An 11,466-nucleotide genomic window follows, 5' to 3' on the forward strand; every position below is an offset into this window, starting at 1 on the left:
TTTTTTTACTTTTAAACAAAAATTACGATAACTTTTAAAGTATGGTCATCATGGCCTTTTTTGTCGTTGCCGTTGACCGCAGCGATAGAAATAAATCTATCGTCGCGAATAGTCGTCGAGCAAACTTCGTCGTTTGCTTTGGTTGTGCGCGTTCTCATATAAACCAGTGTGTTTTAATTATTTCGGCGAACATTCGCGACGAAAAATTTGCCGTTCGCCGGTGTTGTGCTTCAGCTTTTAGTTTTCTGGCGATCTCTATAGAAGACAGACGTGGTAAGTTGAGTTCCATAAATTTCAGAAATAAACAATTTTCTAACACAGTTGTATTCTTTTATTTCCCGCTCCACAGAAAATCAGCCCTAGCTCTATCTCGAAATTATCATTGGTCCTTCAAACCGGATTTTCTCGAAGAAGGGAAATTAAGACAACGACGCAGTGTTGGTGAAAATTTAAAATTCCGTACATCAATCAACTGCAAACAAACAGGTACAATTTTAAATTTTAAAGGGTGCATTTCCACCAATTGGTTCTGCATCTACGGTAAAGCGGTAAGAAAATATCTAAGCAAAAGTGAGGGTTGAAACTTATTTTGGCAGCTCGCTTTTGCATAAAAAAAAAAAAAAATTTAAAGGTCACAAAAGACAATTCTTTGTTAGTGTACTTCGATAAGTACAATACCTATATATACTTGGTTAAAATTTTAAATAAATACTGCTTCTTACCATACCATTACATACATTACCGATATACGTACATATGTACACATATTGTACATAAAATTATTATTTACCACCTATTTATGTACATGTACATAAAATAGTTTAACTCTCGCTTTCACGTCGATTATTCTTAACATATATAATTCGCGAAGTTTCAAGCAACACTCGCCTTTAGAGTGTTGGAGTAGAATATACATATGTACATACATACTTATGTATATACAAAATAAAAGAGATAAAGCTTAAACGGAACTAATTTAAAAGCGGTAACTATTTATTAAAAGGAAGAGAAAAGCGAGAGAATTTGTTTTTTCTTAACGCGAACACCGGAAAGTACAGATCCGAACACTCTTAACTCGTTGAAAATTCTAGAGTTTCTCACGCGTCCTTCTTTGTGCTAAATTCGCAACTTTGTTTGTTTGCCACTAATAAAGCATATTTATATGTACGTACATATAAATTACATATTATCGCTACGATTAGCGAACACCTAAAATACTTCCGTATTTATATGCTGTAACGCGTGTGTGAATTGAAAAAATAAAAATAAAAAAAATATATATATATACATCAAACACATAAAGGAAAACACAGAGTATCAGAGCAGCAGTGTGGGAGTTAAGCTGAACAACAACAACAACAGCGCATACGCATTCGAAAGGGTGTCTACCCAGCAACCAAACAACATCGGCCAAAAAATTTAAATAAAAATTTGTAATTGGTGTTTATAAATAAATTATTTGCTTTTAATTTGAATTGTACATATAATAATTAGTTAAATAATAAATATCTACAGTGAATCGATTGCAGTTTTGGTGTATTCTTTACAGCCAACCCTTAAAGTTGTGACTGTTTATAGCAAGTGCGTGTATGTTGTTGCGATAATTACAATAGAAAGCGCTAATGAAATAAAGATTTTTTTCTGACACCTTTTCTGTGTGGTAAATACTGTGCGGTTTCAATGCAAGCAGTTAAACGTAAATTGGAGTTCGTTTAAGTTTTTTTTTAATTAATGCTCATCTGATTCGCGTTACAACTAAAGCAATTTTAACCGTCCAATAACACAAAAAATTTAATAGATAATTTAAATAATATTTGTTTGTCCGGTGCTCAGAATTTATAAAGAAATTCGGTGTTTCTCTTCCATTTTAACGTTCTAACGCTGCACTTTTTTAAAGTCTCGATCATTACTGAACGTTCAATAATTATTTCATTAAATATTTATTTACAAAGCCTTTGTCCATCGATCATTTATCGATGTATATATAAATTTCGTTCGGACTTTCGAAATCAATTCCTACTAGACGTTCGGGTACTTTTATTTTGTGAATTATCGATTCATTGCTAATCCTTTCACGAATATTTCGCTAAATATTCCCAACACAAAATTAGTTGTGGATCTCACTTGTCACTGAATTATATTTTCGTATTTTTTTTTATTTTTTAAATTTTATCTAATATCAAGCAACTGTCGAAACTATAACAACTTTATTCAAACATTTTTGGATTTTATAAGAGTTTTTAAATCCTGCTGTAGGATTCGATCGCTTACCCAAGTATTTCAAACACTATAAAGATATAATCAATCGCTAGTCGATTTATCAATCAAATATCTTTATCGTCCCTTCTTTAAGTTGTTTCAAATAATTGTTGTCATTTAACAATATTTTCAAATCTTCTGAAAATACAATGGCATCATTAAATCAATTCTTTCAAGCGGCAGATGCTCTTTTGGAATTCGAAGCAGGTATTACGCCCACAATCACAAATCAAAACACTTTTAATAATAATAATAATAATAAACTTTTAACCTCGAAATTCAACAAAAGGAGTTAAAATCGGTCTGGGCAGAAGTTAAGGCTGAATACAAAAGTTGNCCTCGAAATTCAACAAAAGGAGTTAAAATCGGTCTGGGCAGAAGTTAAGGTTGAATACAAAAGTTGTTTGTCGAATTTTAATACAACGGATACAGATCACGAGCCTACTGTAGAATCCATCAAGCTCAAATATTCCAACTGCTACCAAGCATATGTTTGCTGCGGAGCTTTAATGGGTGAACACATACATAATCTCACAGCCTTTAATCAAAGTACAAACTCGACAATTTTTCAACCTGAACGGATGGTTGAGATGCCAGTGCTGCCTAGTATCCACCTACCTCCATGCGATACCGAAATATTTCATGGTGATTATCTACAGTGGCCCTCCTTTAGGGACATGTTTACCGCCATTTATCGGAGCAACGCTAGATTATCTCCGGTGGAAAAACTTGTCCATCTTAATCAAAAAACTCAAGGTGAGGCGAGGGAAATAGTACAGAAAGCTCCCCTCACTAATGATGGGTTTGCGTTAGCATGGGCGAATTCAACTGCGAGGTATGGAAATAAACGAGTTCTTATAAACTCTCAATTGAAAATATCGTTCATTTTGCCACATATCTCCTCAGAGTCAGGAGCAACGCTGAAAAAATTGCAGCGCGAAATTAATAGCTGCATTTCGGCGCTAAAACTGCAGGGCACAAACATTGAATGTTGGGATGCGGTTTTCACATATTTGTGTTCAACTAGGCTCCCCGAAAATACTCTTGCCCTATGGGAACAAACCCTGGAAACAAAAACAGAGATACCAAAATGGGTGGACTTAGACATATTTCTAACCAATAGGTTTCAAGCGCTTGAAACAGGGTCCGATCTCAAGGGAAACTCTAACGTCCATCCCAAAGCCAGCATATCAGCTAATAGTAATCGGTCAAACAACTTCAAGCAATATAATCAAATGCGAACAAAGAAAGTAAATACCCATCTCGTTAAGACGCATAATATCAGATGCAAAATCTTTTCTTCGCAAAGCTCATATCCTAAAAACTTGTCAAAGGTTTTTAGAGATGAGTCCCAATGCAAGACTTAATGCCGTGAGAAAACACCAATGCTTGTCAGATGCACATGAAATAAATGACTGCAAGAGTAGTTTCACGTGTGCCAAATGCAAAAAAAAGGCATCATACTATGCTTCATAGAGAGCAAATTGAAGAACCGTCTTCCTCAAATACAGAACAGACGTCGACTAAGTCCCATACGGCATCCGCAAAAGCAAATACTTCCAATTGCCCTGTTGACAATAAGCGATGTATGCTCCTAGGGACTGCCATGGTGACCATTTGTCACAGAAATAACATATGCACTGTCAGAGCCTTATTAGATTCAGGATCTGAGGGGACTTTTATCTCTGAAAGCCTACAAAAGCGCCTCAATCTGCCTAGCAAAGGTATACGCGCACAGGTATCCGGGCTAAACGAAGCCATCTCTGGAAGGGTACAGCAAGTTTGTACCTTCAGCATTGGCTCCCCTCGTAACAAGGGTTTCCGAATAAAGGGGGATGCTTTGGTACTTCCAAAGCTGACAGGTCTACTGCCATCACATTCAATCAGTGATGCTATTTTAAAAACGCTTCCTGACATCCCACTGGCAGACAACAACTTCTTTAAGAGTCAACATATTGACTTATTAATTGGTGGAGAGCTTTATCCAAAGGTTATTTTAAATGGGATAAAGAAGAATATCCTCGGCTCTCTCATGGCTCAACGCACGGTGTTCGGATGGATCCTAAGAACTTAAACACCACTTACTCAACATATTTTAATGAGGTCTCACTAGATCAACAACTCACCAAATTTTGGGAGTTAGAAGAAGTACCAAAGACTAAGCTTCTTACGGTCGAAGAAGAGCAGTGCGAGCGGTTCTATACATATACCACCTTCCGCAATGATGAAGGTCGGTATGTAGTTTCGCTCCCTTTCAAACTTTCACCTCCAAGGGCACATATAGGCGCTTCTCGTCATATCGCGATGAGGTAATTTCTAAGAAGTGAAACCTCTCTAAGCAAAAAACCCTTAATAAAGGAGGAATACAGCAAGGTTCTTCAAGAATATTTGGATTTAGGTCATATGCACGAAGTTCGATATGAAAAATTCGAAGATCCTTCTAATAATTACTATCTTCCACACCACGCTGTTCATAAACCGGAGAGCACCACTTCGAAACTGCGAGTGGTATTTAACGGGTCTTGTCCCACTTCGAATGGAGTCAGCCTAAATGATATTTTATACACAGGTCCTCCTCTCCAAACCGATTTGACAATTTTAATTGTAAGGTGGAGATTACTTAGATATGTATTCAATGCGGACATCGAGAAAATGTACCGACAAATAGTCGTGAACCCCAAGCACACCACATATCAAAGAATCCTCTTTAGAGATTCTTTAGAAGGGGAGATCAAGCACTTTCAGTTAGACAGGGTAACCTTCGGTCTCAATTGCGCACCATATTTGGCAATTCGCACTTTGTTGCAGCTGGCCAAGGACACGAAGTTGAAATATTCCCTAGCATCAGAAATCCTTAACTCTAGTACATATGTGGATGATGTTCTAGCTGGCGCACATGACATACCTGAGGCAGTTAAAGCACGAGATCAACTTATTGAGGCCTTAAACTCGGCAGGTTTTCCACTAAGAAAGTGGACTTCAAACAGCAAACAAATTCTCTTAGGCCTGCAAAGAAATCACCTACTAGCTACTGACTTTCTTGAAATACATAATACCAGCGAGGCTAAGACATTAGGCATCCGATGGAACTCAAAAACGGATCAGTTTTATTTCTTGGCAAAATCTTTGGATAACAAAGACTCGTTTACAAAACGAGAAGTTTTGTCCACAATTGCCAAATTATTCGATCCCGCAGGCTGGTTAAGTCTAATTACTGTGGTAGCAAAAATTCTGATGCAGCAAATTTGGCTAGAAAAAACAAAATGGGATGAACAGTTGAATCAAAAAACTCTCCATCAATGGAAGACGTTTTTGGATAACTACTCTCATATTAATTCTATAAGAATCCCCAGATGGGTGAGTTATAGGCCAAACTGTCACATACAGTTTCACGGGTTTTGCGACGCATCAGAAAAGGCGTATGGAGCTGCTATTTATATTCGTGTTCAGGATGCGAGTTTAAATGTTCAAACACATTTGCTTCTAGCTAAAACAAAGGTGGCTCCTGTAAAAACCATCTCTATACCGAGATTTGAATTACGTGGAGCAGTTCTTCTATCTCATATGGTGGATTTTCTTCTGTCCCAAATGGGTATAGATTACCAAGGGTTATACTTCTGGACGGATTCTACAATCGTTCTCGCTTGGTTAAGCAAGCCACCATGCTCGTGGTCTACATTTGTAGCCAACAGAGTTTCCAAAATCGCAGAAAGTACAAGAATAGAAAACTGGAATCATGTTAACTGGCAAGAGAACCCCGCAGATCTCGCTAGTCGTGGTCTATTTCCTCAAGAGTTAAACGAAAATAAACTTTGGTGGCATGGTCCCAAGTGGCTTAAACTCAGCCAAGCAAATTGGTTAAAACCCCAATGCAATGAAAACTTTGAAACCACACTCGAGGCAAAAGCTATTCGGGTCCATACAGCGTCAGTGCTTCCATTTGAAGATATTTTAGAACGCTTTTCAAGCTTTTCAAGGGCCATTCGAGTAATTGCTCGAATTTTTAGGTTCTTTAAACGGGTTCATCCATCGTACAAGGAACGCTCAAATTCCCCAGTTATCACTCCCAATGAAGCCAAATTCGTCCAATCAAGGCTTATTCAAATCTCCCAAAAAGCCCATTATACTTCTGAATATATGCAGTTAAAAAACAAACAGCCTGTGGGAAAAAAGTCCACGATTCTATCATTGACCCCGTTCATTGACGACGGCGGACTTCTGAGAGTCGGCGGCCGCTTAAATAACGCTCCTTCAATGAGCTTCGACGAACGACACCCAATCATATTGCCATATGGCTGCCATTTTTCCAAACTAATGGTAAAATTTATTCACTTGGTCTCACTTCACGGCGGCAACCAGCTAGTCCTGCGTCTTTTACGCATGCGATTTTGGATTGTGAAAGCTAAGAATCTCATTAGATCCACTATACACAATTGCAAAACTTGCGTTGTGTATAAAAAACGGGAGCAATCCCAACTAATGGCTGCTCTTCCAGCATCAAGAACGCAAATAACGAGACCCTTTGAAACCACGGGTGTCGATTTCACCGGCCCATTTGACGTGAAAAACTTCACAGGTCGAGCGTGTTTGATTACAAAGGGCTATGTATGTGTATTTGTATGTTTTTCTACAAAGGCCATACATCTTGAAGCCACAAGCGATCTTTCAACCGTCTCATTTATGGCAACCCTGTCAAGATTTATTTCTCACCGAAGTTGTCCAAATCACATATATTCAGATAACGGCACAAACTTCGTAGGAGCTTCACGAGAAATCAAAAGAGATTTTAAGGCATTTCTAAAGTCATGGCCCGAAGCCATGCCAACAGCGGTAATTTTTCGGAAATAAATTGGCATTTCATTCCTGCAGGGGCTCCTCATATGGGAGGCTTGTGGGAAGCAGGAGTTAAAAGCTTCAAAACCCACTTCCGGAAAATTGCAGCTTCAATGAAATACACATTCGAAGAATTATCTACTCTACNCTCGCTAGTCGTGGTCTATTTCCTCAAGAGTTAAACGAAAATAAACTTTGGTGGCATGGTCCCAAGTGGCTTAAACTCAGCCAAGCAAATTGGTTAAAACCCCAATGCAATGAAAACTTTGAAACCACACTCGAGGCAAAGGCTATTCGGGTCCATACAGCGTCAGTGCTTCCATTTGAAGATATTTTAGAACGCTTTTCAAGCTTTTCAAGGGCCATTCGAGTAATTGCTCGAATTTTTAGGTTCTTTAAACGGGTTCATCCATCGTACAAGGAACGCTCAAATTCCCCAGTTATCACTCCCAATGAAGCCAAATTCGTCCAATCAAGGCTTATTCAAATCTCCCAAAAAGCCCATTATACTTCTGAATATATGCAGTTAAAAAACAAACAGCCTGTGGGAAAAAAGTCCACGATTCTATCATTGACCCCGTTCATTGACGACGGCGGACTTCTGAGAGTCGGCGGCCGCTTAAATAACGCTCCTTCAATGAGCTTCGACGAACGACACCCAATCATATTGCCATATGGCTGCCATTTTTCCAAACTAATGGTAAAATTTATTCACTTGGTCTCACTTCACGGCGGCAACCAGCTAGTCCTGCGTCTTTTACGCATGCGATTTTGGATTGTGAAAGCTAAGAATCTCATTAGATCCACTATACACAATTGCAAAACTTGCGTTGTGTATAAAAAACGGGAGCAATCCCAACTAATGGCTGCTCTTCCAGCATCAAGAACGCAAATAACGAGACCCTTTGAAACCACGGGTGTCGATTTCACCGGCCCATTTGGCGTGAAAAACTTCACAGGTCGAGCGTGTTTGATTACAAAGGGCTATGTATGTGTATTTGTATGTTTTTCTACAAAGGCCATACATCTTGAAGCCACAAGCGATCTTTCAACCGTCTCATTTATGGCAACCCTGTCAAGATTTATTTCTCACCGAAGTTGTCCAAATCACATATATTCAGATAACGGCACAAACTTCGTAGGAGCTTCACGAGAAATCAAAAGAGATTTTAAGGCATTTCTAAAGTCATGGCCCGAAGCCATGCCAACAGCGGTAATTTTTCGGAAATAAATTGGCATTTCATTCCTGCAGGGGCTCCTCATATGGGAGGCTTGTGGGAAGCAGGAGTTAAAAGCTTCAAAACCCACTTCCGGAAAATTGCAGCTTCAATGAAATACACATTCGAAGAATTATCTACTCTACTAGCCAGAATAGAAGCATGTTTAAACTCTCGCCCCATAAGTCCAATGTCGGATAACATTAGCGACTTCACACCGCTTACTCCAGGACACTTTGTGGTTGGTGCTCCTCTTCTGGCGAAAGCGGAACCGGAAATCAATGAAAACCCCATATCGTTGGTCAATCGATGGCAAAAGTTAAAAGCCATGAACCAGATGTTCTGCCAAAGATGGAAATCTGAATATTTATCAGAATTACAAAAACGGCATAAGTGGAAATATCCGCAGAGAAACCTAAGTGTCAACGACTTAGTAATTATTCGCGAAGAAAACATACCTCCAAACGAGTGGAGATTAAGCAGGATAGTAAAGATTTATCCCGGGTCAGATGACAAAGTGCGAATCGTTGATGTTCAAACACAGCGCGGTATAATAAGTAGACCAGTAGTCAAACTAGTTCTTTTATCAAACGAAACACACTAGATATTCTTTCAACTAACTATATTTTTCTCCTTTAGAAAATGTCTCAATTCGCCTGTGGTCTGTGTAAGGAAAATCATCCTCTCCGGTTGTGCGCTGAATTCCGCCGAATGACTCCCGAAATACGGTTGAGAACGGCTCTCATATATCGCTATTGTAGCAACTGCCTCGCTTCGAACCATGCCATAAACGAATGCGATAGTGTAATTCGGTGCAAACGATGTGGGAAAGCCCACCATACTATGCTGCATAACCCCAGCTCCGACATATAAGAAGAAAGTGATGAGGACGTCGTCGAGCTTACTTGGGCACAGCAAGTGGAAGAAGAAGAAGCAATGATGGCGGAAATCGAAAACAGTGGATCAAACGAGCAAATAAATACGAAACCGGAAAACACACTACCGACCAATGCAGCGCTCTTACACCCTTACCGGCCACCACTAAATAGGACGCAATCAGCTCCGCGTTCCACCACGCAGCAATTTCAGCTCACACCGCTCGATGAGGATCGAGCCAGACTCGATCCGTCTCGCCGACTTCAGCGAGCTGGTGTCTTCCGATCAGACTGGCGGCATGGAAGCGATCGACTCAGACTCGATTCGTCTCAGCGACGCATCCCTGACCGAACGAGACTCGACTCGTCTCGTCGGCTATCCCAGTCGAAAAGAAGGCGTGGTCAAGGTGACGAAATGTGCGAACTATAATAGAGCGACGATCAGCAGCACTCCCCTGGCAGCAGATGTTGGCGGTATCACCCACGGTGTTAATACGTATACGTACTGCATATAGGTTCACCGTAGTGCGGGCTGTCCTCAGCCCCGCGAGTCCGGCGACCACAATTTCCGCTGCTACCGTCGCAAGGCTGCGACTCCGTACTCCAGTGCGTGGACCTGGTGGAGTATGCTATCTCACGCTACGTAATAATCTTGGTGGTCATGAAGAGTTCTCCGTCTGCGCTAACATTGAGACCATCAGCCCAACGCCGACCCCGCTGCGTTCATTATCGCAACAGACCGTGCAAGCCTTTAACAACTTGCGGCTCGCCGATCCCTCCTTCCATAAAGCAGCACCCGTCGAGATGATACTAGGCGCAGATCTCTACGCCAAACTCTTACAGCCTGGCCTGATGCCCTCCATTGCGGGACAGTTGGTTGCACAAAATACGCTACTAGGATGGGTTATTTCAGGCGTGACTCACTAGGCAAGCCTCAACACATTTTAATTGTAATATATGTAGTTAAATTAGAAAATTGTATTAGATAAGTTTATTAAGATGAATTGTACTTTGAATTGCGCTTAATATATGTGAGTATATATATGAACCTCTGAATTGTAATCCACTACCTATGAATCTATTACATAAATTGTGAATTATGCTTTTCGCAGTAATACTGCAAGGCGGGCGGAATGTTCACTCCGTTCGCCAAATGGCAACCCTAACTTACCACGTTCGTCAAAAAGCTCCGCTTACTACTCCAGGCTCTCTAATGTTTAAGTAAGCTGAGGATATTAGTTTTCTGGCGATCTCTATAGAAGACAGACGTGGTAAGTTGAGTTCCATAAATTTCAGAAATAAACAATTTTCTAACACAGTTGTATTCTTTTATTTCCCGCTCCACAGAAAATCAGCCCTAGCTCTATCCCGAAATTATCGGAGATAATCAGCACAATTTATTAGAATACAAGTAGGGATCTAGTCGGGACCATAACTGAAGGATTTCAGATAAACTACTACATCATCGGGAGATATTACTGGGATATTTATTGAGTTCATTGGCCACAGTTTAAAAGGATAGTCAATGTTAGCATGTGAGTTAATGGAATAATTGGATTTAAAAAACTGAGCGAACATGTTAGAAATTGTTTGATTATCACTAGAGACGGTATTTTGATACTTCATGGCGGAAGGAAACCCACGTACATTTCGCTTGGAGTTTAAGAAGTCATAAAATGATTTGGTAGTAAATAAAATGTTAAACATGACTTGGCTTTCATAAAACGGACTTTTCTGCTTTTTTGTATGTTCAAATGATGAGTATGTATATGTGTTTAGGTAGTACTCAAAAACATTATCCAATTAGCTTGGTTTTGGCATATGTTATTTTCTTACCATACCCAACCAGTTAGTCTTCATAAAACACTTGAGGTTTCAGTATTCCCAAATATGATTTATATTCAGAATACAAATGCTGCTTTGTGACACATTTACCAAAAATCGCTGATAACTTCCTGAATAGAATACGAATGTTTATGAAACTAATTTGTTAAAAGAATGTTCTAAGCGCTATTCACTTTGAGTAAAAAATTTCGAAATTTCAGTCCGTAAATTCTCTCAAGAATTTGCCTTTTTGCGAAGGCTGCTCATCAATGGTCTTTGCGAATTGGCGCTAGTGTATTTGTAACATAGCCACGGCTACGCTACAGGAGATGCAATGTAATCCAAATTGAGGCTGCTATATTTTTTGCTATCACATACTTCCATTTTCACTATTTATCACCATTAAAACGGATGGATTCGGAAAAATGTTAGCTATCCTATTTTAGCACTTTAGCGAT

The 11,466-nt window shown here is 39.6% G+C and overlaps 1 protein-coding gene across 1 annotated transcript; it reads left to right on the forward strand.

Annotated features, from left to right (window-relative positions):
- The first annotated feature begins 259 nt into the window (after positions 1-259).
- LOC108358661 (uncharacterized) lies at positions 260-10,650 on the forward strand. The gene is made up of 3 exons (XM_017610102.1): positions 260-273; positions 350-486; positions 8,949-10,650. The coding sequence occupies exon 3, from the start codon at positions 9,650-9,652 to the stop codon at positions 10,109-10,111; it is 462 nt and encodes a 153-aa protein (XP_017465591.1). The 5' UTR covers positions 260-273; positions 350-486; positions 8,949-9,649; the 3' UTR covers positions 10,112-10,650.
- Positions 10,651-11,466: the final 816 nt, after the last annotated feature.

This window comes from Rhagoletis zephyria, unplaced genomic scaffold, assembly GCF_001687245.7.
Source record: "Rhagoletis zephyria isolate East Lansing unplaced genomic scaffold, Rhagoletis_zephyria_1.1 Rzeph_scaffold_00281, whole genome shotgun sequence".
NCBI lineage: Eukaryota > Metazoa > Arthropoda > Insecta > Diptera > Tephritidae > Rhagoletis > Rhagoletis zephyria.

Bases quoted from the DNA above. Each gene is read 5' to 3' on its own strand.
- LOC108358661 (XM_017610102.1), top strand. From the start codon at position 9,650: ATGTTGGCGGTATCACCCACGGTGTTAATACGTATACGTACTGCATAT.